This window comes from Monodon monoceros, unplaced genomic scaffold (genome assembly GCF_005190385.1).
Source record: "Monodon monoceros isolate NGI ecotype Baffin Bay Population unplaced genomic scaffold, NGI_Narwhal_1 Super_Scaffold_13, whole genome shotgun sequence".
In the NCBI taxonomy this organism is placed as follows: Eukaryota; Metazoa; Chordata; class Mammalia; order Artiodactyla; family Monodontidae; genus Monodon; species Monodon monoceros.
The window spans coordinates 9,991,594-10,018,968 of NW_021703769.1; the positions used below are offsets into that span (position 1 = coordinate 9,991,594).

General features: G+C 46.0%; 1 protein-coding gene across 2 annotated transcripts in view; it reads left to right on the plus strand.

The window, feature by feature from the left end:
• The window catches only part of ATP9A (ATPase phospholipid transporting 9A (putative)), a 128,403-nt gene that overhangs the window by 27,628 nt on the left and 73,400 nt on the right, over nucleotides 1-27,375 (plus strand). For both annotated transcript variants that reach the window (XM_029220132.1, XM_029220133.1), the window contains exons 3-8: nucleotides 1,329-1,442; nucleotides 8,974-9,082; nucleotides 20,725-20,783; nucleotides 22,074-22,125; nucleotides 24,158-24,252; nucleotides 27,010-27,090. In XM_029220132.1, the coding sequence (XP_029075965.1) occupies nucleotides 1,329-1,442; nucleotides 8,974-9,082; nucleotides 20,725-20,783; nucleotides 22,074-22,125; nucleotides 24,158-24,252; nucleotides 27,010-27,090 (510 nt within the window). The remainder of the gene's footprint in view (nucleotides 1-1,328; nucleotides 1,443-8,973; nucleotides 9,083-20,724; nucleotides 20,784-22,073; nucleotides 22,126-24,157; nucleotides 24,253-27,009; nucleotides 27,091-27,375) is intronic.

The following is a 27,375-nucleotide window of genomic DNA, read 5'->3' on the forward strand; positions in this document are numbered from 1 at the left end:
TGGGCTTCAGTAGTTGTGGTACGTGGGCTCAGTAGTTGTGGCACATGGGCTTAGTTGCTCCGCGGCATGTGGGATCTTCCCAGACCAGGGCTCAAACCCGTGTCTGCTGCATTGGTAGGCAGATTCTTAACCACTGCGCCACCAGGGAAGTCACGAGCTCAGTATCTTAAGTCAAGTGAAAGTTTATTTCTCATTCATGGAAATTCTGAGGCAGATCAGGCCATTCTCCTCCATCTCACAGCTACATTATCTGGAATACGTGGGCACCCACGTCTCCATGGCAGGGCAAGAGCGAGGGGCCGGACGGTGCTCCGAAGGGACACGTGATTTCTGTTCATTGCCCAAAACGAGTCAGGGGGATCAGTGTCACTTCCAGGGCACGTGGGGGCAGTTGAAACTCTGCCAGAACCCTCCTGCCACATGGGATGAAATTCTGCTGTAGATATTGTATGACGTTGAGATGATACCATGGAGATATCCACTTATCTCACTCGTTTGATTCAGCCTTACAGCATAAGCATTTCCCACTAAAACCTCTTCAACAACATTTTGAGTGGCCTTTCCTGTACTTACAAAATAGTTTAAGAAGGGACTTCCCTGGCGGTCCACTGGTTAAGACGTTGCACTTCCACCTCAGGGATCAATCGTGGGTTCAATCCCTGGTTGGGGAGCTGAGATCCCACGTGCTGCTCCACGTGGCCAAAAAATAGGAAAAAAAAAAGTTTCCGACTTTCCTGGTGGCGCAGTGGTTAAGAATCCGCCTGCCAGTGAAGGGGATACGGGTTCGATCCCTGGTCCAGGAAGATCCCACATGCCGCGGAGCAACTAAGCCTGGTGTACCACAACTACTGAGCCTGCGCTCTAGAGCCCGTGCTTCGCAACAAGAGAACCCACGGCAGTGAGAAGCCCATGCACTGCAACTAGAGAAAGCCCGTGCACTGCAACTAGAGAAAGCCCGTGCACAGCAACGAAGACCCAACTCAGCCATAAATTAAAAAAAAAAAAAAGTTTAAGAAATAAAATCTCACAACTATAGCCGAAGCCTCCAGCATACCCTCCCTGCCCGGAGGTCCCCACTGTCTTGAATCTAGTGTTTATAATTCCCACGTGTATCATTTGCTTCTTTACTTTGACAAATTATGTTTTCGCCACCCAGGTGTATTTTCCTATACAACGTGTAGAGGTGTGTAAACCATATATGTAGGTACCATGTGAGTTTTGTTCTTCTGGGGGGGGGTGTTTTGAAATGTCACTCATCCCCCTCCAAGCCCGCCCAGCTGCATCAGACCAACCTGAAGTGTCTTCTCTCTCCTCTCTCTCCATTCCAGGTGCTGTTTAACCAGTTCAAATACTTCTTCAACCTCTACTTCCTGCTTCTCGCCTGCTCCCAGTTCGTCCCCGAAATGCGACTGGGAGCACTGTACACCTACTGGGTTCCCCTGGTGAGTCAGTCGGGTCGTCCGTTCAGTAACATCAGAGGTTGGGCAGCACAGGTTCTTTGTCCTCCAGGCACCTGGAATGGGACTCGGCCTTTCAAGGGAGAGGACACCCTCAGGCCAACACGTTGGGAACCCCTGAGGTTTTCATGGTGAGGCACCGTTTCTCCCACTACCGGGGTCAACCGTAGTGATGCCTGTGCTACTCATTCCTTCTGTCTGTCAGCTGCTCAGCCTTTCCTTGTTTCAGCAAATATTTTTTCCATGCCTATCGTGAATCACTCGGTTCTAGGCTCTAGTACACAGCGGTCATGAGCAAGGCAAAGCCTCCGACTCTGTGCATTGTGCTCTTTGAATCGTTTTCTGTTTATTATGTAGACTCTTTCAGCGTGCAGGGTTGACAGGGGAACAGATTCTGTGCTTCAGTGTGTATGGAGGGTGACAGACCCGACGCCCCTCCATCCTTCTTGTGCCGCCTTTTCTTTCTTCCTGCCTTTTTGGAAATGGCTATTGAGCACCTGCTGTGTGCCAGCCACGGTGCTGGGCGCTGGAGATGCAGCAGTAGCAGTGACTGAAACGTAGAAAAATTCCTGCCCTCGCGGAGTTGACTTTCAGCGGGGACAGACAGTAAAACAGTTGAGCGTAATTGTTTCAAGTTGTGAAACTGCTGTGAAGGTAGTAGAAGGTCGTAGGGCAAATGGGGCATCCCAGGCACAGTTAGTATTTGTTGAGCGGATGAAGGTGGGAGATGTGGAGGGGCGGTCTTAGCCAGGGTGGCCGGGAAAGGCCTCTTGAGGAGGTGATGGGAAGAAAAGTAGGAGGGTGGGAGGATCCCAGGTTCAGGGAGCAGCAGTGCAAAGGCCCTGCATTCAGCACACGCTTAGAGTATTGGAAGAACAGAAAGAAGCCCAGCGCGTCTGGGGCACAGAGAGGGTGAAACTGACATTTCCTTTCCTCCAGAGACATGATGAAATATTAATTTTCATTACGCAGGGCTCGGAAGGAACACTCGGATTCTCTGTTCACAAATCTTGTTAAATTTTTCATTGGGAGAAGATTGTTAAAGTAGAAAAGGTGTTTCCTCCTTAAGGAAACAAAAACACACGTTCTTTTGGACGGTAAGGATTTGGTGCACAGGCACTTAGGGAGCAGAGGAAGTGGATGCCAGGGGCCCAGGGAGCGGGGTCCACACGCCGTTGGTGGTACGTTAATCAAACAGGTCGTGTCAGCAGTTCCAGCCCTGGGAAGAGGAGGGGGGTTTATTTCTTCCACACAGGCGGTGGAGGTGCTTTTGGGATGCGGGAATCGTTCTTTTCTGCTCTGAGTCATTTGTGGGCGAGGTAGGATGTTGGGATAACAGACATTTCCGTCTGCATCAGGGTGTGTGCTTTTACACAGTGAGTGTCACTAACTCAGAGGCCAGGCTGGTAGAAGCCGGGGGGCGGGGGTGCTCGTGTCCCATCTCAAAGCAGAAGATGCTGCTTTGTTCCATCAGCTGTAAACATGGACCCAGAGTTGCCCAAGAGGTAGAAACTTCAGAGTTTTACCGGAAGGACCCGAATTTTATTTAGTTTTTTAGTTCCACAGCAGTTTGCTACATACCTATATAAAGTCAAACTGTAAGTCAGTTATTTAAGAAAAGTTAGTCTGCAATGTGTATAAAGTATCATCTATCACCCTGTGTTTTACTGATTACGTTTTAAAAGTATAGTTATTTGAAAGGTAATACAGTCACACGACTCAGGAAACGTGTGAAAAGGTACCTCATGAAAAATCTCCCTTTTATCCAGTTCCACCCCCAAAACACTGTCATTCATTTCTTTTTCCTTCTTCCAAAGTTTACAAACAATGAATAAGTTTTTTCTGGACTGGCTTCTGCCGTTTACCATAATTTTTGAAAATTGAAGTATAATTGACATACAACATTAAATTTAAAAATCTTGTCTTTTCCCTGCTCCCCAACGCTCCTTTTTAGAAAAAAGGTTACAAGATATACACAGTGCTGAATCATTTTTTTCTAATTTCCAGCATCTCTTTCCCTTGATTTTCAAACGTTGCTAACTTATTTACAAATTGTTAAAGCACTGTGTGGAGTGAGCACACCCCTTCCTTCTCTTGTGGTCTGTCCGCAGGCTGCCGGTTTGCAGTCTCTGCTCTGCTTGAGGCTGTACGGGTTTCCTTGGTACCTCATATTCGTGCCTTCTGGGCTCAGGAACCCTCGACTGGGAGTGTGGGATGACCAGATCCCACCTCTCAAATCTTGTCTGTTGGGTTCTCCCCAGACCCCAGATCTTGCTGCTTTATTGCCTGCAAAACGCCCTCTGTTCATTTTTCTTTTCCTTTATCAACTACGAAGGGACTCTACAAAGGGACTCATTCTTTTTTTTTTTTTTTAATATTTATTTATTTGGCTGCATTGGGTCTTATTTGCAGCGTGCGGGATCTTCATTGCGGCATGCGGGCTTCTCTAGTTGCGGCGTGTGGGCTTCCCTCTGGTTGTGGCGCAGGCCGCAGAGTGCACGGCCTCAGTAGTTGCAGCACGAGGGCTTAGTTGCCCCGCGGCATGTGGGATCTTAGTTCCCCAACCAGAGATTGAAACCATGTCCCCTGCATTGGAAGGGCGGATTCTTAACCACTGGACCACCAGGGAAGTCGCCCGGGACTCATTATTTTTGGAGAAAAATTTGAAGGAGAAGCAGCACAGCAAAAATCCCTACCTGTGCAGCCACCTCCTGAGATGCCCCATCTATGTTTCTGGTCTGTTTCCTTTCAGTCTCTTCTTACACGTGCCTGTTTTACATACACTTTAACTTACATTATAGTAAAGTATGTATTAGGTAAATGCAATTGGATCCCAAGGTGTTCGAGAAGGCAGCTGTGTGTCTCCCCCTCTCCCTGCCTTTACCATCTCAAGCATGATATCTGGTCTGTGCTCTTCCCCTCGAGGTATTCATCTGCCCAGCCTGTCATAGAAACCCATCGTCCGAATGATTTTTGGGGTGCACACCTACTAGCACCCCTACAACCTTGTTCACGTTGGCGTTGGCATGTGTGTTGGGGAGGGAACTTTGGCCATCTTTGGCATAAATTTTTCATTCTGTTAACCAAGAGTCATGTGTATGACTCAGAGAAGACGGAATTATGCAGGAGAAATAGTGGGGTTGGAAATGAGATCAGCTCTGTCGAATTCTTCCACAGTGGTTATTGGAGATTCCCATGGACTGGAGGCAAAACAGACTGGTAGAGAAAAAAGATGCTTCACTCGAGAAACAAGAACATGGGGCAAAGGAGAATAAGGAGCTTGCTTGAGATCATGCTACGGTGTGGAGAGGATGTGAAGCCCCACAGAGACGGACACTCATTTTCTTTTTCTAAGGACTGGGCTTTGGAATATCAGAAAAGGCTTTGGGGTGTGTGTGGGGTGTGTGTACGAGGGTATTCTTTGCAGCATAGCGTATGTTACTCAGACACTGGAAGCAAACAGATGTCCATCGGTGGTTACCTGAACGCTGGTCCAGCAAAACTATGGGATGCTGCCCTGGAGTCAGGAATGACGAAGTCACTCCAGTGATGTCGACACGACACGGTGTGACTCATCTTTTTCTTTGCATGAAAAAAGTAAGTTTCAGGATAACATGGACAGCATACTCCCATTTTTATGACCCTCTCCCCCACAAGAAGTATTTTTGCACACTTGTACATGTAAATACATGGAGGTCTGGAAGGTTCTTCACCGAAGTTAGTGTTTATCTTTGGAGCTGGGGGTTGCCTTTTATTCTTTTTTTTTTTTTTTTTTTTGGCGGTACGCGGGCCTCTTACTGCCGCGGCGGCCTCTCCCGCTGCGGAGCACAGGCTCCGGACGTGCAGGCTCAGCGGCCATGGCTCACGGGCCCAGCCGCTCCGCGGCATGTGGGATCCTCCCAGACCGGGGCACAGACCCGTGTCCCCTGCATCGGCACGCGGGCTCCCAAGCACTGCGCCACGAGGGAAGCCCGCCTTTTATTCTTTTAAGTGTTTTTTATCTTTATGTGCAGAGGTCTCTGTCTTAAGTCACCTCCGTGTGCCTCTACGGAAGTTGGAAAGGTATAGGAAACTACATAGATCAGACGTGCACTCAGGGTGTTTGAAACCATTCAGAATAGAGTTGCTCCCTCCGCAGGGGGAGACCACATTGGTTCTTGGGGCTGGTGACCGCGAATCAAAATGTGGAACGCAACTTGTTGTTAGGTACTATACCCTTTTCTGTTCCTAGTATGTATTCTGTACATTAGCACCGGTGATGCTGACTCCAGGGTCTCAGGAAATGCAATGAGGTGAACCGTGGGGGTCGGGATGACCTGGAGGGCTGCCACCCTTCTAAAAGAGGGCCCGACCCCAGTCCTAGCCCATGTCTCCTCTCTGAAATGACGCTCAGAATTTCCGGGAGAAGCCAGAAGGCCTGACTTTCAACGTAAGCAGCTGAATCACCTGGTTTCCCTGGGACTCTGGCTGTAGAGAGAAGACAGGTGGGTTACTAGCAGCCTCTGGCAGTCCTGAGGTTATTTATTTATTTATTTAGTTGTGCTGGGTCTTAGTTGTGGCAGGCAGTCTCCTTAGTTGCAGCTTGCCAGCCTCTAAGTTGCAGCACATGGGATCCTTGGTTGTGGAATGTGAACTCTTAGTGTGGCACACGTGTGGGATCTAGTTCCCCGACCGGGGATTGAAACTGGGCCCCCTGCATCGAGAGCGCAGAGTCTTAACCACTGCGCCACCAGGGACGTCCCAGTCCTGAGGTTTCTCACTAGCTTGTGACCCCTTTTATAGCCGAAGTTTTCTGTGATGGTTCAGAGACAGGAGGAGATGCTTGTCTTGTACAAGTTCTTCCTCTCTTTCCAGGGGCTGCCGAGAAGGGAGTTTGGGGTCAGACAAATTAGGTAGCATCTGTTTCTAGGAGACTGTAGCTGACTTCCCCTAAATCCCCTAGATTTTTATGTAGAGAATCAATTTCCCGTTCTTGGCTAAAGTACATTTTGAAATGTCTCCAACCACCCTGAGAGTCCTCTCATTTCAAACCCAGCCGTGAACTCAGTGGTTCAAAATGCGGGCGGGGTGGCCAGATGGTTGAGCCCTTGCTGCAACTTCTCTGAGAAGCTGTGTAATTGGAACAAGCTTTTCTGAGCCTCAGTTTCCTCACCTATAAAATAGGGGCGATCATGTCTACTCCCTTGGCTTGTTGGGAGGTTCAGTGAAGTACAGCAAGTAAAATGCTTCAAATAGCTCCTGACACATAGAGCATTCTCGGGAAATGTTCTCATTTTAATTAAAAAATTCTGGTACTAGTGCCATTGTTCATTGTGTGGATTACGTTTTAGGTTTTGGTAACTTTTTTCTTGATAGTAATATGTTAGAGGGAGAAATTCCTCAGGTGACTGCTGAAATAATCCATAAAATTGTACGAAGACCACATAACCTAGATTTCTTTTGTTGTTATTAAGATGCGATCTACATGCCATAAAATGCACAGATACTAAGTTTTCAGTTCACTGTGTGTTGACATTTGTCAACACCCATGTCAACACCACCTTGGTCAGGACCATTCCATCACCCCGGGAGTCCCCTCTTGCCCCTCTCCAGTCAGCCCCCTCCCCAGCCAGAGGGAACGGCTTTTCTGATTTCCTTCAGAATTTTGCTTTAGTAAATCTATTTTTGACATACAACTTTATAGAAGAGTCTTAGCACCTTCAGAATTTCATGTCTGTTCACCGTCATCACCTCTGATTTCCTTACAAGCTCAGAAAACCCCCCACTCGCATTCAAGCCTCTTTCTCAGTATCTGTGGCTCTTAAGGACCTCCAAAGTTGGACGGGTGGAATTTATTTCTGGACTACATGTGCAGCTCTTTGTAAAGCAGTTTCTAGCTTAAGATGTGGCACGTCCCCTGGGATTGATGAGGACTGTGTGTGCATGTGTGTGCGTGTGTGTGTGTGTGTGTGTGTGTGTGTGTGTGTGTGTGTGTTCGGGGGTCATAGATACGGTGACTTATGAGGGGGTATTTATTTGTAGCGGGGAGGTTAGCGCCTCCTGTCTTTGTAGTGAGCACACACTTTCCATTAACATCAATGGGATTTAGCCAGGCCCATGCAGAGAGAAATAGAAACTGGAACATTTGAAAAAACAAACAACAAAAAACGTGGGTTATGGCCCAGAACAAAACAGCAGCCTGGGGGAGGGGGTGGGGATTCTGCAAACCGGCCGTGCTTTTCCAGAATGGGTTTTCTCTCACCTCTGTATGTGGTCTGGTTATGCGTTTTGTTTTTTTTTTCTGAAATGTACCAGTTTTGCTTTGGCTTCAGTGTGTACTTTACATCTGAGTGGAAACAGGAGTAATCCTTTGATTGTAAAGATGTGTGGGCCTTTGGAGGAGTTTCACAGAGCAGCACATCTCTGGCTAAATTTACATAAGAGATTTGAAGTCCTTTGAATCTAACTTAATATATTGCATGGGATAAACAGTATGAAGATGAAAGCCTCAAAGAATTCACTACTGCTAACCTTGGGGCGATTGTGCTCTCTGCATTAAAAAAAAAAAAAAACTTTAAAAGGAGGGGTGACAAGTGTATTTTGTAAGAAAAAATGAATGACGGTTCTTGCCTTTCTTGATACAAGAGGAAAAATCTAGATGAAAATAGATTCTAGATACGGGTGACTCACATACCTGTGAGTATAACCTCTGTACCAGGTTTTTATGAGTTGGCGTATCTGACTTGGGAAGGTAGGGCAGTTTAAAATTTTCTTTTTATGAGTGTGTACTTACGCAATTAATACTTTAATATGTTTTCTTTATAGAAGTTTAAAACATTACAGGAAAGACTGAAGTCTCCATCCCATCTTAGCCCCCTACCTTGCAGAGGAATCTAACCAGTAGTGGAGGACAGTGGAAAATCTTTAGCAGTATAGGAGAATCTTTGTTGGTGTTAATTTGAACAGTGTTACATTGTTATGTTCCGGAAAGTTAATTTCCCTACTGACAGGTCAATACAAACAGGGATGCATTTCACTTTGGGCCCTGGTGGACCATCTTTCTGGTTCCACCTACCCAGGTTTCTCCAGAGGCAGAACGTTGTGGCGGTTAAGACTCTGGAACTAGATTCCCTCCGATATCACGTAGGAGCAAGATTATTCAACCTCTGTGTGTCTCAGTTTCTTCACGGGTAGTGTGGTGATCTCAGCCACGAACTGCACTAAGGGGTGGAAAGCACTTCGAATGGCACCCGGCACGTGGCGAGTGAGATGCAGACGTCAGAGGTCACCATCACTCAGCCCTCACCTGTGGCCGGACGGTCCTGGGGTTTCTGTGTTTTTCACTCTTAGGAACCCTGTGGTGGTGGTGACTGCGGACATCCCTGTACACATGTGTGTCAGTGAGAGTTTTTCCGGTGCATGAGATTCAGAGAAGTGGGTTTGCTGGGGTTTCTGCCCTTGGAATAATTAGCAGGTCCGGCCCCAGGAGAGGAAGGTGGCTTCCACCAGGGCTCACCCTCTCTCTGTCTCTGTGCAGGGCTTCGTGCTGGCTGTCACCATCATCCGAGAGGCGGTGGAGGAGATCCGATGCTACGTGCGAGACAAGGAAGTCAACTCGCAGGTCTACAGCCGGCTCACAGCGAGAGGTCAGCCTCCTGGCCCCAGTGGGGCCACTTCCTGCAGCAGGGCCCCCAGTGTGTGTGGGGGGTGGCCCACAGGGTTGCAACTCAATCATGGGCCGCTGACAGTCAGGGAGCAGAGTTCAAGGCCCGGGGCCGGCGGGTGTGTGGGTGCCCCGTGGCAGGGCAGTCACTCGTTGCCGGCACCAGGGAGGCCAGCGTCTGCCCCAGGACCTGGGGTTACTCCAGCCGCATCCCTGGGCTGCCACTGCCCTCTTAGAGCCAGTCCTGTCATCTGACTTGTGCCTCGTCAACCTGGAATTTAATTCTGTGCGCTTTGCATCCTCCCACACGCGTTTCCAAGGCAGTGCAGCTTTAAAAGATACTCTTTCAACATTACAAAACGAACGTTACAACTTTGCAATGTGAGTTTTTAAGAAGGCACCAGACTTAATATAATAAAAGCTGCATCTGTGAAGGTTTCTTTGAAGCCATCTTATAAATCCTCAAGATGGAAGAGTGAAGAGTGACTAAATCTGACCCAAAGAGAAATTACTAGGTAACCTTTAATTTGAATTTTTGAAATGGGGGAATTTTAAAAACCTGCTCAAACACACCGTTGAGAACCCACAAAACAACCCAGCCAGTGTCGACTTCTGTTTCCAACTACAAATTCTACCTAGATTTCCTGCAAGGTTGTATTCAGACTTGAGAGAATGTTACCTAAAGTTCCTCGAAGATTACTGATCCCATTCAGGGATTAATAATGTTTTAGGAGCGGCTGAGGGGAATAAAAACTGTGGTTTGCCTTCAGGAAATTGAGAATTCGGAAAGAGATAAGATAGATGCCCAAGGGAGCTTGCAGCCAGCCAGGTTGTGAACTGCTGTACGTTTAGTGCGTTAGTCTTCTGAGGAAGCATGGTTTCAGGGGTTTGAGTAGAATTTTCCTTCTCGGAAAAATGTTGGAGAAATTTATTTAAGGCTCCAAATTTTTTTAAAAAAAGTATAATCCTGTGAGGGCATGAAAGTATCTTGTTTTAATGCATTGAAATAGATTTTCATAGTTGGTGGTCTTAAAAAGTTGCAAGTCTCTGGGAGAAGGGGGGATTTAGAGTTGGTATAGAAATGCTTTATTATTGCTAAACTACTGTATTTAGGACGTTTTGCTCCCTAAAGAAAGAAAACCCAGCGTAATCTTTGCAAAGGCAGGTGGCTTGGGCTTTCCATGTGGGTAATCAGAAGACCCCTCTGGAGTATGTTTTTTTGTGGTTTGTGTATATTAAATCCTCCCTTAATAACATATTCTGACTATAACATTTAAAATGCTTGGCAACCGACAAAAGCCCCATCGAGAGGGTGCGGTGGGTCTATTTAGAGCTCAGGAGGAGGGGCCCTGGGATCCCATTCATTCAGCCATCCAGGCTCCAGACCTTCTTTGGTTCTTTTCATATTGCAATTGCTTTTCCTGTGAGTGATTTTTCTGCCCTCCCCTGCAGACCCGACCCCCTTCTCAGCCCCTGCTTTAGCTTCCCTCAGTTCTTGAAAAGATCCCGAGGAGAACTGGCAGATGGCTGTAGCATTAAAAACTTGTCTTCCTTTGTGGGTCTCCTTCTGTGGCCCGTGGTTTCCATTGTCATGCCAATCCAACAGTAGGGGAAGACCTAGCAGAGTTCTGAATATTAACCCAGACCCTGGCTCTGCAATTTGTTTTGAAAGGCCCCAAAAGGCACTGAAGAAAACTGTCAGCTTGGAAAGTGAAGGAGGGGAGGTTAGTTATTTGATACACTGTGGGGGGAAGGGCCAAAGTATGAAGCCCAAACTGGAGGATTTCAGAGAGAGGAAGAGAAAGAAGCCTTTTTTTTTTTTACCTTACCATTCAATTATTTAATAATATTTTCTTGAGTGAGGCTTTTCAAAAGCAAAGGGAAACAGATATGTATATGTATATCCACGCAGGACTGTTTTCTCTTTTTATCACATGGCATCTTAAAATGTACTTTTCAACACTATTTTTGGAGTTCAAAAAAGTTTGGAAACCAAAATACCAAGTCCTTGATCATGAGATTATAAGCCATTATACTTATCTGCATTCGGCATCATTTCCTGTTTGATAACAGCAGTGCTTGTACTAATATAGTTAAATATTTGGGGTGGGTGGGTGATAACTTCTAACTAGCAAATTAGTTGCAGAAATCATGTGGAAAACTCCTGTTTGCCTTCACCCAGATTCATCGGTTGTTAAGCTTTTGTCTTTTTCACGCTTTCCCCTCACACTTTCTAAGCCCTTGGAGAATTAAGTTGCATACACTGTTCCCTTTTAACCTGTAAATACATCAACGTTTAATTCCCAGTAGGATGTTCTCCTTACATAGCACAGTATAATTACAAAATCAGGAAGTTTATCATTACATTACTATTAATCTCATCTATACTTCTTACTCAGAATTCGCCATTTGTTCCTAAAATTTTTTTTATAGCTTTTTTTTTTTTCTTGTCCAGGAGCCAGGACAGGTTTGCCTTTTGCATTTAGTTGTCCTTTCTCCCTGATCTCCTCGAACTTGGCGGAGTTCTCCGGATTTCTTTATGACATTGACATTTTTGAAAAGGACAGGCCAGTTTTAGGCCAGTTACTTTGTAGCTTGTCCGTCAATTCGTGTTTGCTCGAGGTCTCAAAATTAGATTCACAACAATGCAGGAATTTATGTCATTTTAAGAATGCCAGTGGCACGTTACCAAAGTTGTAGAGGCATTATGTTAATCGAATTGAAAAAGTTTCGAACTTGGAGAAAAAAAATTGATTTTAAACAAGTGAATTAAAAACTCTGGAAATAAGAAATTCACCATTGGGAGAAAAAAATGGATGATCTTTTTTTTTTTTTTTTTAATTGCTGCTTCCAGTGGTTTAGATCATCTTATATCATTCAAGATGTGTCTAAAACAACACATCAATGGATTAGTTTTTAATGTAATTGTCATAGTTTAATAAGAAGTATTTGCAGTATTTTAATATTGATAATAAAATTAGCCTACATGTAGAAATGACCTTTTTTTCATTCTTCAAGGATATTTGAAACTCCATCACTTTCCAAAGTCTGTGAGAGGTTTCTGTATTACAGAGATAAACTTGAGGGGCTGGGACTTCGGGAAATTAATAGTCCAGCAAGGTATCCAGGCATGTAAAGGGGATGATTACAAAATGTAACTAGTAGTTATACTTTAGTGGCATGAGTGTTGTGGTCCTTAAAAAGAATATCCCCTTTCGTGACCACCACGTTCCTTGTTCTGAGCACAGTGCCTGGTGGTTGAGGAGAGTAGTGGTTCTGAGTTTGTGCTCTGCCTGGATTCAAGAGTCCTGCTTCTGCCTCCCCCCCTGCTGTGGGGACAGATCCCTTAATCTGTCGGTAAATTGGGGATAATAATAGCGCCTACCTTAGAGAGTTGCCGTAAATATAACTCTTGCATGAGAAAAACTTAGCACTGTGCTGGGATTTGGTCTGTGCCCAAGAAAGGCAGTGCTGGTGGTATCGTAGCAGGGGTTCATTAAATATTGGTGGGTGAGTTAATGGAGGTATGAAGCAGAGGTTACGGGAGGTTACGGGAGCCCATCAGAGAGGAGCTGATGCTGTCTTCCCGGAAGAGGTGACCTGCATCCTGAGTCTTCGAGGTTGGAAGAAAGCAGCACTGGCTTTATGATTGGTGGTGCTGAATGAAAAATGGACACTTGGGGCTCCCGTTCAAAAATTATTCAGGATGGCGGCAGCAGAGCATGAAACCAAGTAATGGCCCCTTCTGAGTGCAGGGCCCTGTGCCTTTACGGGAATCACGTGCCGATGAAGTGTTCCTGGTAAAGAGTTCTCCAAAGGTCACAGGCTGGGATGGCTAGAGGCGTGGGGTACAGAACCCCAGGTTCTGGCTCTGTCTTGTTCTTCCCAATTCCGCCTTGTTTCCAGAGCCTCTCCTTCCTGGGAAAATAGAAGAAAAAACCATATTGGCCAGTGAAGACCTGAGACTCTGGGGCAGTTTATTCTGTGATCCAGGAATCTGTAATCAAGGCGTGCTAGAGGGAGAAGGTGGCATTGGAACTGTTTGAAAAACGCTGTCCAGATTGGGAAGCAGGAGAGAAAAAGAGAAAGATTTACCTACTATAAGCCAGCCAGGTGCTGGACAAGGTCTGGTCTGTAATTATTTTAAACAGCCTCATGGAGGTAGCTTTTACCTATGGGGAACTGAGGCTTATAGAGGTTAAGTATTGTGCCTGAGATGATGTAGCTGGTTAAGGGGTAGAGCTTGATGTGAACCCCGGCTTGTCTGAATGTAAAACCTTAGCCTATAAGTCTAGGCTCCACTTTGTGCCTGGAGCTGAGGCTCACACTCTCCCATAGAATATCTCAATGATTGCCATGGCGTTCAGCCTTAATACATATGCTACAGAAGGGCTTCTAGATTTAAGTCCATTTTAAAACACTTCTTTTTTAATTGAAATGTAGTTGATTTACAATGTTGTGTTAGTTTCTGGTTATAGCAAAATGATTCAGTTATACATATGTATGCATTTTTTTCATATTCTTTTCCATTATGGTTTATTACAGGATATTGAATATAGTTCCTTTTGCTGTACAGTAGGACAAAACACATTGCTGAGTCCAAAGAAATCAATCCAGCCCCCTCATTCTGAGATGAACGAACTGTTGAAAGCCAAGTAGGAATGATGCTTTTAGATAAATAAGCATCCCCTCTCCTCCTACTTGGAATCCACATTTAAAGCTGATCAGAGACTTGAGAGGTTCTTATTGGACTTTTATGCGTTCTGTGACTTTAATTGTGGAGCTGTCTTTCCAAATTAATAGCATTCAGTGGCACTGCAAACACCAAAGCCGAAGAAGAGAGGGTCTTGAAGTAGTAACAGACCCAGCAAAACTTTGTTTTGTTACTTGAAAGATTTGGGTTGGGTCAGGAAAGAGTAATTAGTCAAGGAATTATTTTTCTTTATCCTTGTCCTTACCAAACCAAAACTTTAATTCTGGAGGGGGAATCTGCCTTGCTTATCACAGGTAGTAAGGGCAGTTGGATTTGCATTTTTACCAGATGAATTCCAGGGGTCTTCATGCCAGGAATGTTTTCTCAGACTAACTTGTGATCAAGGGCTAAATGAAGCAAGTGGATAATTAGCCTTGAAGGAAAGTGCAAACAGAAGCATAATTAACACAATTGCTGATGCTTCTTTCCTGCTGGGGACATCTGGGCACATGGTGAACCGTAAGTCGTAAGCCAAAGGTCTGTGCAAAATGGAGAGACTCCCTCTCATTTTCAGCTTTTTAGTACATATGTGGTGTAAAAAACGGAACGGATATCTTTCCTCTTCTCCAGTTCTTTTCAGATTGTTCCTTCGTGCTGCTCTGTTCACCCTTTCCCAGTTACAGAATAACCTCAAGGATCTCACTTCCATTTGAGAGTGAGGTCTTTTTTTCAATTTAGTCCAAAATCCACTTTGCACCATTATTTAGGATTGCAATTAATGTGACTAAAATTTGAGGTCTAAGGACACACATGTGTTTCTTTTAGGGCGTTGTATTCCATTGGAGTTCATCAGAAGGTAGGATAGGGCAGGGAACATGTGTTCATTAATGGGGAGTTGTTTAGCTAATAATTAGCTAAACGAAAACGCTGTCTTCTTAAACACAAGTACCGTTTGTTTTCATACTCTGTTCAGACCTAGGGTAACACTAAAACTGCTTTATACTTTTTTAAAAGAAGAGGGTTACAGTGATGGTCTTTTAAAAATTTTTTATTTTATTGAAGTATAGTTGATTTACAATGTTGTGTTTGTTTCTGGTGTGCAGCAAAGTGATTCAGTTGCATGTATGTATATATATATATATATATATATATATATATATATATATATATATATATATATATATATACTCTTTTTCATGTTCTTTTCCACTATGGTTTATTACAGGGTATTGAATCTAGTTCCCTGTGCGATACAACAGGACCTTGTTGCTTATCCATTCTATGTATAATAGTTTGCATCTGCTCAGTGATGGTCTTTTTGATATTACTGCCGCAGAAGTACTGCAAAGGTCTTTACTGAGGATCTCAAATACAGCTCAGTAAGCGAAGCATTCCCCTTCCCAGGCTTTCCTCATTAAGATTCAGAGCATTAGCTTTTACAAGTCTTAAAATAGGTCTTGCCAAACACTTTCCCATAATTCTCTGACAGATGTGAAGTTTGTTATTTCAGACCCATAAGGTTCCTTTTATTCTTTAAAACTACTCAGTTTGACTTTATTATAAATCGCCGGTGAACTGATCTATTGTTTAATTAAAAAAATTTTAAAAACCCTGGAAAAAAAATCTCAAATGCAAATTGCACTGTTATCTTTCGCAAAAGGTATTTCCCCCCTGCCAGGGGTGTTGGCCTATTTCATCATTATTGGGCACCAGAAGCAGGGAAGGGCCATTTATGTATTTATTTTAAAAGCCTCTGTTGGGTATACACTTGTTAAATTTAAACTACAGCCTTTCTTTTAAAGTTCCCGCTAATTTAAACAAAAGCCCCAGGAAGTGGCCCGTGGAATTTATAATAATATTCTTCCACCCTTTGCCTGTTTTCAAATAACAGTCTTTTCTTAGGCTTTGGGGAATGCAGACAACCTGATCGGAATATGAAAATTTCAACTTTAAACCTATGAACTCTGCGGGGTCTGCAAAGGCGTTTTCGTGTCAAGCCCAGGAAATGTACACATGCTGTAGAATTTACAACTCATCACTGTCACAGTCAGATTAGAGTTCGAGTTAAAGAGTTATACATTAACCAGGGTTAGTGCATGGAGCTTGCTGCTAAAGACCTGCAAAGGCAATCAATGTCCTGCAGGCACAATGAAAAATAGAAGTATAGCTGGAGGTGTTCGGAGGTCAAAAAATTGGCCCACACGTACTAGTGCTCCGGAATTTACTTTTTTTTTTTTTTTGGGCTGTTCTGCAGTGTGACTGAATTGTCATTTGCTTGTTTCGACTCAAGGGAAACATCTGGTTTCTCTCTGCAGTATAGACAAACTGCCCTTATTCTGAAGCTCTCATCCATGAAAAGCACGGTTTGGGCTCAATGGGTTTGCTTATGAAAGGCTCGGGGGTCCATCTCTGCAGAAATAAACAGCTCTAGTAATTGGAAGTTTGTTCCCCGTTATAAACTCTAGCTCAGAGGTGACCTGGGTGAAGTGGCAGAAGCTGAACGGGATGCATTTCTTTTATAGAAGGCGTTTTATGATTTAGGATGTGTCTGGCAGAGAATCTGCCACTTAACCTTTGAAAAATCTCTTACCCAACTTCTGTAGAGTTTCTGCAAAGATATGTAAGAATCCCAGAGCCTAGAGGTTGGAGACTGGGTGTGACAGGGTCCAAAAGAAAAAAGAGGTCTGGGGGGCAAAGTGAGGAGTTCTGTGGCTTCGGATCTTAGACCACGGCCGGATCTTCCTGTGCACTTTATAAAGAAGATGCGAATGGGTGTTATTACTCCTGTTCAGGACCAGCTATGTAATTTGTGGGACTCAGTGCAAAATGAAAATACGGGGTCACTTGTTTAAAAGTTATTAAGAATTTGAAGATGAAAACCGTAGGTCATTCAGCCAAGGGTGAGGGGATCTATGTGAATACACAGGTCACATGCCCATGGGTTGGACTCTGCTTCTAGAAGTTTTAGGAATCTCTAGGGTAGATGACACGCACACACACACAGAAAGTAGGGGTGCTTGGGAAGTATGTCTGCTAACTTCTCAGTGGGGTGTTGGGAGAGAATTTTCTTCTAATCAGATAATGGACTGTAGGGAGAGCTCCTCTCGCTTGAGGTAGGTAATAATCACTGTCAGTGTGTTATTTTTCATATATCGTATTCTCTTGCTGGGAAGACGGGGGCTCTGCCATCGTGCGAATGTTTCTTGTTCCTTTTTTGCAAGAATATTGGTAGAAAACTCAAAAGAGTGGTTTTAGTATGTGTCTTGGGCCCTTTCCACAATTTTCAGAGTCTTGTCGTTCTGGAAGTTAATCCCAGCCACTGCGTGCTCAGCTCTTCTGACTCTGGTCCTCTTTGTCTCCTGCCCCAGCGGTGCCTCCCCTACCTACTCGTGGGCTTCTTAGAGAGGGGCGTTTCACTTGGACGTCGGCAACCGAAACCCCAGTAAATGTTGGAATCGAAATGCTGCTCTCTGCCTCTCCTGCTCTCTCTTTCCTGCCGCTTTTCCTCCTCTCATTCTTATGGTTTTAATTTGCCTTTTCTCGTTCAGAACGCACAGGTACACAGACACATGCTAAATGTGTGTTCTGTGTGCAGGCCTGAGCTGCACATTGTTGATCACCCAAAAACGGTAGTGCGGCCCGAAGAGTCCTAATGTATGGTCAGGACCGTGTGTTGGCTCGATAGAGCGAGTGAATCTGAGGGTCTCCCTGTGTGGAACCTGCAGAGTTGAGGCTCATCCCCGCCAAATCCTAAAATGCTAATGAGGGAGCCGGGGCTGAGAAGCCCCAGTGACCTCAGGGTGGTGTGGCCCCCGCTGCCCTCCTCCTGAGATGGAGCCAGTTACAGTAGGAGGGTTTGTCCGAGGGATCGGCCTGCTGGGTTTAGTCAGAAACTGCTCTGCAAACACAGCGGATTAAAGGGTTTTTGTTGAGGTAGAGCAGATGGACAGAGAGGCAGAGTTCAAATTAACCGATCGTAAATCAGGACCCTGCCGTGGAAGGAAAAAATCTGGGCCTGGTCACTTAAAAGTTTGAGCTAATTTAATTTATTATATCTTTTTCTTATTGGAAGAGCACCTCATGTTTATTATAAGAAAATTGTCGTGAAGAATTTAGAAAGTATTTTTGCCAAAGAAAGGGGTAAATCTCCTCTGTCCCTAGAAGGAATCAACCTTAACCCTTTTAGTATAATCTTCCTGAGTTTGTCCTTTGTCTCGCTAACACACACATATATCCATATGCAGTTATTATTTAATAAGAGTTATAACAGTGCTCTTCTTAGGGTTAGATATTAAGAGCAAACTTGTGAGTAGGTCTTGAAGATCAGAACACAGGCTCAGGGATGGTTTGGGTCAGGCCACCAGCATAAATTTCAGTAATAAAACCAAAGACAATGTGTAAATTTATGTTCGGGAAAGTTGGGGCGAGCTCAGGCGAAGGAAAAGCTCACTGGCTCAGGGGGTGGGGGGCACGATGAATTTACGATCTTCCCTCGAGGAAGGCTTTGATAAGCTGTCCAGAGAGAGCAGCGTATCTGTATGCATTTTTCCTGTTGCCCCCTCATTGGGCAAGAAGAATTGTTCAGGTCGGAAGAGAATTCTGCGCGTGGAGCCCGCTCTTCATTCTGCCATTTCTAACGAGCTGCCTCGTAGGGCTCGCCGATGTTCTCCGTTCCCTCTGCCAATATATCGACACAGCGAACGCTTGAGGCTAGTGGGTCCCGAGGATGCCCAGGCTCAGGCCACTTATGAAAGCAGGGCCCTATCAGATGCTCCCTTCCTAGGTGGAGAGAGTCTAGCCGTCATCAGAGCCATCTGCCACGTGTTTTCTAAAAGTCGTTCGTGTTCAAGAGCTGCCCTTTTAGCGCCAGGTCTTCTCACTGTTACCATGACAAAATTTAATTAAGTACAGACATTAGTTAAAAATCAAACCCTGTGGAACCTCTTAGAAAGAGTTGTTTCAGTTGAAGTCATTGGAATGCTTTGAAACATCTCATTTAGTGGTGAATTACTAAAAAGACCCATGGCATTAAATGATGTGAAAAGTGTATGATAAAATAACTTGCGTTGTGCGCTAGTTCCTAGTGGGTGAGTGTTGGGTGTTTGTTGAAGGAGTGAGTCCACGGTGGGGGGCAGCAGATTCAGAGCTCCCAGGTCACTCTTGCTCTGGGGCATATACTTTATCGAGGAGGAGTGAGAATCATGAGTATTTTCTTCTCTCTTGGCTGAACATTTGTAAGTTAAATGGGCTTTATTACGAGACGCCAAAAACATGAAGATTTTTATGGTGTTACTCCCTTGTGTGGGAATTTGATCCGTCACCAGAATAAAGACCCATGTCCTCCACAGGCTTATTTATGGGGCGCTGGACCACCTGGCCCCCCAAGCCCTTTCTCTCTTTCTGTTCCGTGTGATGCTTTCTCCCTTGCTAAAGGAGTTCCAGCCTGTGGCCACGCAGATGCATGCGCTACGCATGTGCATCACTGTCTCCCATCTCATGCCTTCCTTTTTCCTGATGCTGGTAACCAGTATCCTTCATCTGGTTAATTCGGACCTCAGCCCTCCTGTAAAGCATTTGTTGATACCTCCCCATACCCCAGCCCGTTCATTCATTATTTGTCTCTTGCCTCCTTCCTGCCGCTGGAGTGCGAGTCCCATGCATCCCACCCTTAGAACACCTGGCCTCCAGCAGGCATTCAGTTAAGGGGGCTTGAATGTGGAGTGAACAGTCACGAGCCTTCTGGGTGCCAGGTACTGTTCTTGGTCCTCCTTCAGTGGGGGAGGTCTCCTTTTCTGCTCCCTTTGCACACTGGACTTGCTCCCATCCTTTGACACACTATTTTGCACTAACAGCATTTGTCTTGCTGTCTTTCTCACCAGCTTATGGGTTTGCAGACTACAGCCAGTGGGCCAAATTCAGCCCACCATCTTCGCTCGGGAGCCAAGAACACTTTTTACATTTTAAAATATAAATGTACAAAGGCTATTTGCCTTTGGGGAGAAGAGTTGTTGGGAGAGTTGAGATTGTCCATTGGCTGCAAAACCTAAACTGTCTGCCCTCCTGCTCTTTATAGGACGCGTTTGTCGACGCCTGCGTGAGACTATGAGCTTTTTTTTAGGACAAGGGGACTGTCTTGGACCTTCGAATTCCTAGAACGTGGCACTTGAGTAAATGTTTTTTGAGTTGAACCGAAGTCCCTCTTTTTTATTCCATCCTCTGGAGTCAGATGAGGGTTTGAATCTTGGTGTTGACCTGTTCTAACTGTGAGACTAGGGGAAGACGGGGCCTCTCTGAGCCTACTTTCTTTGTCTGAAAACTGGAGATAATATATTTTTCTGGTGGCCTTTGAGAGGAGCAAGCGAAGCCATCAGGATGTCAATATCTATACAGCGCTTAGCACAGTGTTAGTGTTTAATGTTAGCGATTATTGTTTATCCCGATAAACATCCAGCCACAGTTATGTGATCTTATCATAACCATATAAACTGCACGGTAGAGCAATCGCAGATTTAAAGAGTCAGTCATTTTGGGTTATCCTCTTTCTCTTTGGTGGTGTTGAGAATTAAGTGTTGACCTTCTGTCCATGGATCTGACTCTGAATTTTCTTCCCCATTTCTGTGTGTGTGTGTGTGTGTGTGTGTGTGTGTGTGTTTGAGGCTGAATCTTTTATGGTGCTGATTTAGAATAGCTTCTAAGGTGCTGTTAAGACAGAAGATCTTACTTGAGTGAGTCATTCCAGTGCTCCGCAAAACGGGGATTCATTTTTGGGGCGGCCTCTGTGGTAGGTGAACCTTTTCTCGGAGAGACAGGAGATGCTGCTGCCAGGCTCAGGGGCACGTGCTTCTGGGTCCGCAGGCTAGCGGACACCCTGCCGAGGTACGCAGACTTGGAAGGAATTCAGATGTGATATATCTGGGCCTGTTTCTTTGCAGGGACAGTGAAGGTGAAGAGCTCCAGCATCCAAGTTGGAGATCTTATCATTGTGGAGAAGGTGAGTGGGGTCTCGTGGCTCCTGACGGCTGCTGCGTGGGCACGTTGGGAGAGGGACGTCACTGCCCCCACTTCACGAGTCCCAATGCGACATGTGATTCGTGTATCTGGTGGCCGAACTGGACGTTGGCTTTCTGGGATTCTACCCAGAAGCTTTGCCTGGGGAGAAACATCTCTTTCCCATGAGACACACACACACAGAATATTTTTTCATGGTTTCTGTGTGCTTCTTAGCCAGAAATCCAAGTTACAAACACAATTCCAAGGTTTGATTTCCTATTTGATGTGCTTGTTGTTTTGGAGTCTTAAACTCATCATAATAAAGTTTTTCCTGGAAGTCTGGGGGCTGCACAAGCACATAAAAATATTTGTCATTTACCTCTTGAACAATTTTGTCTCACATTTTTTGACTTAAATAACATTGTGCTTTTCTGTCATTTCATGGGGAGTAGGGGTTAAGTGAAACATGAGAACAGTAAAAAGGCCCCAGGTGCATTTTTAAAGATAGCGCTGTCGATAATGTTTGTTACTCCAGCATTCATACCTTTTCTTACTGTGTATGTTTGGGAGGTGTTGGATTTTGGGGGTGGCCCTGGAGAGTCTTGGAATCATATTTGATTAGAAAAGGATTGCATCTTAACTTGTTTCTGTAGGAAGTGAACTATGCTCTTTTAAAAGGATTAAATCCAAGAACTCACAGTTGATTTGGGGTAAAGTGAAGCTCTCCTGGGTGGCAGCTCAGAAGACCCACACAAGCTTCTTTATGTTATGACATACTTGCCTGTTCACAATTACATGAGGCCTGCTGTTGGCTTCCCTCTTTTTTTGAGAACGGCTTTTGTTGCTTCTTGCTACTTGACTTCCTTATTAAAATCCCACTCGAAGCCAAACGTCAAGCCGGAAAATTGGTAGAAGCAGAAAGCGTGAGCCAAGTGTATGTATGTAGTTTCAGCAGACAGCCTGGAAGAAAGCCAGCTCGGGGAGCAGGCTTTGGGCTCCCGGGTCCTCTGGCTGCAATTTCAGGAGGTAATGGTTGGATTCGCCAGAAAACTAGAAGCTCTCTTTCCGAGATAAGATTTCAATAGGAGATTAGTAACGTAACGGCAGTGTGCAAGAGTTTTCAGATTCAAAACAAATCCCCAGATCTGTCTTTGACAGAGGCAGACACTTAAAAGAGGCTGTGGGTTTGGGTTGCCCCCCCCCCCCGCGCCCCACCGAGGGGGCGGGGGCTTGGGGATGGAAACCTCACACAGGGGCATTCACAGTAACAGTCTCTCTGTTCATAACGCAGAACCAGCGGGTCCCTGCTGACATGATCTTCCTGAGGACATCAGAAAAAAACGGTAAACATCTGGGATCAATTTGGAAACTAACCATTAACCTTTCAGTGGTAATTTGGCAAAATAATCATTTGAAAACGTAACAGAAGCAGGTGATCATTTTGGAGCCATGGAGGCAAATCAAGAACGTTCCTTTTCATAGAGCAGTCTTTAAAAAAAAAAAAAAAAAGTTTTAGGTGCACGCAGGTCAACAGATTTTGATCATAGCAAAGGTAGTCGGACCCGTGCTGAATCCCAGCTGGGAAAGTCACACACAGTGGCTGTGCTTTTCCCCGCTGGGCTTCATTAAGCTCGACCGCAGGAGTTGGCAGGACTGGGAAGTGTGTCGAACAAACAGAAGCAAACAGAAACTCCTCTGAGAAAATACTGGGAGAGTGTCATGAGATGGGGCGGTCGGGAAGCTGGGGGGAGAGGTAGGGGTAGGTGGCCTCTCCCCACCTTGGCTCACGAGTGGTGGGGCCATAGTCACCCCTGCCCATCGATTTATTTGTCGTTACAGCTTATTTCCCTGAGTGAACCTCTCAAGTCTCTTGCAAGACCCCACTCCTCGCGATTACAGTTGTCTCTTGGTGTCCGAGGGGGATTGGTTCCAGGACCCCCATGGGTACCCAAATCCACGGATGCTCAAGTCCCTTATATAAAATGACGTAGGACACTTGGCCGTCTGCACCCGCGGGGCAGGCTCGGGGGGCCCGGCTGCGTTTCCCACTGTGGCCGCCCCCGCTGCCTCCTGCCCTCCCCGTCGGTTGACTCAAATCTCCTTTCTTTTTATCTGTTGTTATTTAAGCTGTTTTGAGGAAACAAGGCTTTTTTCTCTTGCCCATCAGGCATAATCAGAGATCTTCAATCATTGGAAAAATCCGTATTTGTATCCCTTTGAGGTTGCTGCAACCTCTTTTATGATGAACTGGATAAAAGTGCAGATGACGGGATATACTGATAATATGTTAAATCCTCCAGAGAGGGGGTGGAAGGCACTCCATTAAAACAGTCTTCTTTTATTTATTTATTTATTTTATTTATTTTGCTGCACGGCTTGTGGGATCTTAGTTCTCCAACCAGGGATCGAACCCGGGCCCTTGGCAGTGAGAGCGCGGAGTCTTAACCACTGGACTGCCAGGGAAGGCCCTAAAACAGTGTTCTTCTAAACACTGCAGCTTTGTCCTCGAATTGGTTCTTGTGTCCTCGTCAGTGAAAATGGAGTGTTATGGATTGGGGGTGCCAGATGTGCTCTCCCTTTGTTCCCCCGACAAAAAAAAAAAAAATTAGAAGGGATCTCCTGAAAGTCCTCAGAAGTCTTAAGTGCGGTGTCAGGGAGTTCAGTACATTCTCTGTCTGATGAAATACAGAGCTGACTGATTGCTCAGACTTGTACAGGTCAGATTGAAATATGTATCCACCAAATTTGCAGGTCGATAGTCACGGCAGACAGTTAACGTGGTCCTTGGGGTCCTTTCCCTGTCCTGAGCAGTTTGCATGGATCAGCTCTTTAGGCCTCGCAGCATGAGGTTGGCGCCGTAATATCCTCATTTGTGCACTGGAGGAAACTGAGGCTCAGAGGAGAGAAGTAACTCCCTCAGGGCACAGCTAGGGAGTCGTGGAGGCTGAACCTGAACCCAGGAGGTCTGGTTCCTGAGAAGGTACTTGTAACCCCTGCCCCAAATGGACTCGAATGCTGGTTACTCCGTGCCAGCCGCCGTGCTGGGGGTATGATCACCCCTCTGAATCCTTTACAGCAGGCTTGTGAGATCTGTGTTTCTCCCCATTTTACAGACAGGACACGCCGAGGCTTAGCAAGGTCCAGAAACTAGCCCAGGCTCCCACTGTGAGTGGTGGAGCGAGGTATTTGAACCCGGATCTTTCTGACCCCAGAGCTTATGGAGGAGATGGGAAATCGGGTATTTCTTTTTCCCTCTTGGTCGTTGGCCATTGATTGGCTGTTTTTACAAGTACTAGAGCCGGAGCTGCTCAGAGCTGCCACGGGAAGGATTCTTGAATTGCAGGTGAACGGATGGTGCCTCACTTCCCTCCACAGGCTCTTGCTTCCTGCGGACGGACCAGCTGGACGGGGAGACGGACTGGAAACTTCGGCTTCCCGTGGCCTGCACTCAGAGGCTGCCCACCGCTGCTGTGAGTAACTGTCCCTGCAGAAGCCCCACTGGCGACTGTGTCACCTCAGGGCTCTCAAACTCGGGCCCCTCAGGGGCCAGACACGGGCCGTCAGGTGTGAGGTGGGGCTCCTGGGGGGTGTGGGGTTCTCGAGAGCCCCGAGTGCTTGCTGGCTCCAGGCCGCGTGGCCTTGTGAACGCAGACCTGGCCTGTTGGGATGGTACTCTTTTGAGGGAAGCTCCAGCTCTAAGAAACCTTGACCAGATACCTGGCATAAAAGTAAAACCCAACGCAGAGCACGTTATTCCTCTGCTCAGAATCTCCAAAGGCATCTCAGCTTCCTGAGACTCGATCCTGCGGTCCTTGTCTCTCTGCTAAGGGCCTCACTTCAGCTTCTGGCTCTCTGCCCGTCAGCTCCAGCCATACAGGCCTCTCCATCAGGCATGCTTCTGCCCCCCGACATTTGCCCTTGCAGTTTCTCCACCAGGAGCAATCAGACTCACTCTTGGTTTTTGTGTACAAGTCCCCTTATTGGAGAGGTGGTTCCTGACCACCCTCTCCTTGCATTCCCACTCCACTCACTTCAAGGCAGAGTCTTCGAGAGCAGGTTTCTGTCGGTGTGTTCGCTGCTGTGCGCCCAGTGCATGGAACAGTGTGTCGGACGGTGCATGGAACAGCATGCAGGCCTTGTCTGAGGGGGGCGGCCACAGTAGTTGGAACCAACAGGCCCTCCGAGCTCTCCGGGGCCTCACACTACCCCACCAGCTCCCTGTCACTCATGCCTTAAACTGTAGAGTGAGGTAGGGAGGGAGTCAAAGAAGAAGTTTGAACGCAAGCCACCTGGGCTGGATGAGGCCTGGGGAGTAGGTTACAAAATCACAAAATGTAATTTAAATGCCCAGAGACTGACATGCCCTGTGGGTGGTCTGAAAGGATTAAGCAGAGCGCAGAAGCTTTTCCTGGGCTTGTGGCCACATTGATTAATGCCAGTCCTTACTGTGTCCTGTGAGGAAGGGAGAGGGCAGGAGACAGTTCTGTGTCTCAGTGGAGTGAATGTCACAGTAAACGTGCCCGCAGTACTGATGATTTTTCATGGCCAATAAGATGGGAAATAGCACCATCCTTATTATTATTTGTTTAGACCAGGAATTCTAGTGAGTTTTCAGCTGTGGCCAGGAGCCCTGGGGAATCCTTGAGATGGGGCTAACCAGCGAGGGTCACTCCCATGATTTGAGGGAGTCTGTTCAGGAGACAGTCCAGAAGAGTCTAGAATCGTGAAGGTGCCCGCCGGTTCCACGGCTCTGGGTTCCTTTCTAATGTGCACTTTGGAAACTTCACCCAGTTTCATAAACATTCGTCTTCTCCAGGCCTGGGTTGGCATCCAGAGAGAGAGAAGGTACCACTGTCTGTACCTTCAGCCTTAGTGGGCTGAAGGGGCCTAGTTGGCTAACAGCGTTTTGACAAACTCATAGATGAAAAGAATTGTATGGAAAGATTTACCTGAGGAATATGCGAGTATATTCTATTTAAAAAGAAACTCAAATTGGAGGAACAAGTGAAAAGTGTTGCTCACAGCCTCCTCCCCAGATCTTACCTCTCTCTCCCAGGGGCTCTTGTGAATTCAGTAGTGATTTTTCCAGGTCCTTTTTAGTGCAGTTTCTTACAGATATACAATTGCACACTTGCTGGTGGAGTGTGGTTTCTCATAAATGGGATTGTGCTGTAATTATGATTCTGAAACGTTTTTCCCTTCACTTTCTGTCTGTGGGCCTTTTTTATGTATCAGCACATAGATGCCGCATTGCCCACACGTCTGCATACGGGCCTCCTGGATGGTTTGCAGGGAGCTCAGGGCCTGCTGAGGGCGTGGCCAGTAGCCTCTACTCCACGTGGCCTGAATTTGCCTGACCACTTGATTTCGTTCCCCCCGCCCCCATCTTTCTTATTGTGGCAGAATATACATAAAATTGACCGTCTTACCATTTCTGAGCGGACACTTCAGTGGTGTTAAGGACATTCACACTGCTATGTAGCCATCACCACCATCCATCTCCAGACTCCCGTCATGGAAACCTGCAGCTCTGGACCCGCTAAATACGGCTTCTGGTTCCCCCTCTTCCCCCAGTCCCTGGCAACCACCCTTCTACTTCTTTCTCTATGAGTATGACTACTGTAGCTGCCTCAGATAAGTGGAATCCTATGGTATTTGTCTTTTTGTGACTGGCGTATTTCACTTAGCATGGTATCTTCACAATTCATCCATGCCGGAGCAAGTGTCAGAATTTCTTTCCTTTTATTTTTTTATTAAAAAAAATTTTTTTTAACACCTTTATGGGAGTATAATTGTTTTACAACAGTGTGTTAGTTTCTGCCGCATAACAAAGTGAATCAGCTATACATACATCCCCACATCCCCTCCCTCTTGCGTCTCCCTCCTACCCTCCCTAATGAGTGTTTTGATTGGTATGAACAACTCTTGTAAACCAGAGTGTCGCAGAGGGGGATCTGCACTGTCACTTAGTTTTGGAAATGCTGGGTAAACACAGAGAAACACAGAACCTTCCCTTTAGGGTCTCAGTGTGTCTTGGGATATTACAGGTAGTGACTCCTAAACTTACTTGCCAGAAGGTTTCCCTCTTTTTTTCCACCCGCCCTGTGGTTTTGAGAGCTGTTTGGAAAATACACCTGCTTTGGAAAAAGAGTGGATGCTTCCTGAAATCCCTTTATAATCATACAGTGACTTCGTTTTACCTCCAAAATGTCACCCCCGTTGAACAGGACCTTCTTCAGATTCGATCGTACGTGTATGCAGAGGAGCCAAACATCGACATTCACAACTTTGTGGGGACTTTCACTAGAGTAAGTAAGCCTCGTGTGACGCGGAATCCGGCCTGGCGGGGCGCACGTCTGGGGTGAGGACCTGCTGCACAGTGCTGACAGGTGTTTGTCAGGGAGTTGCTTTGTGCCAGGTGGGGTGACGTTCCCTTCAGAAGGCCCCACCTTGAAAGCTGACATATTGCTTCTCAGTAAAATCAACACCACTGGGGTTTTCTTCCAGCCTCTGAACAGCTCGAGTCACCTGACAGCTTGGAGCCCGTGTTATTGTAATGAACGTTAACTCTGGTGTCTGAAAGCAGTTACTCT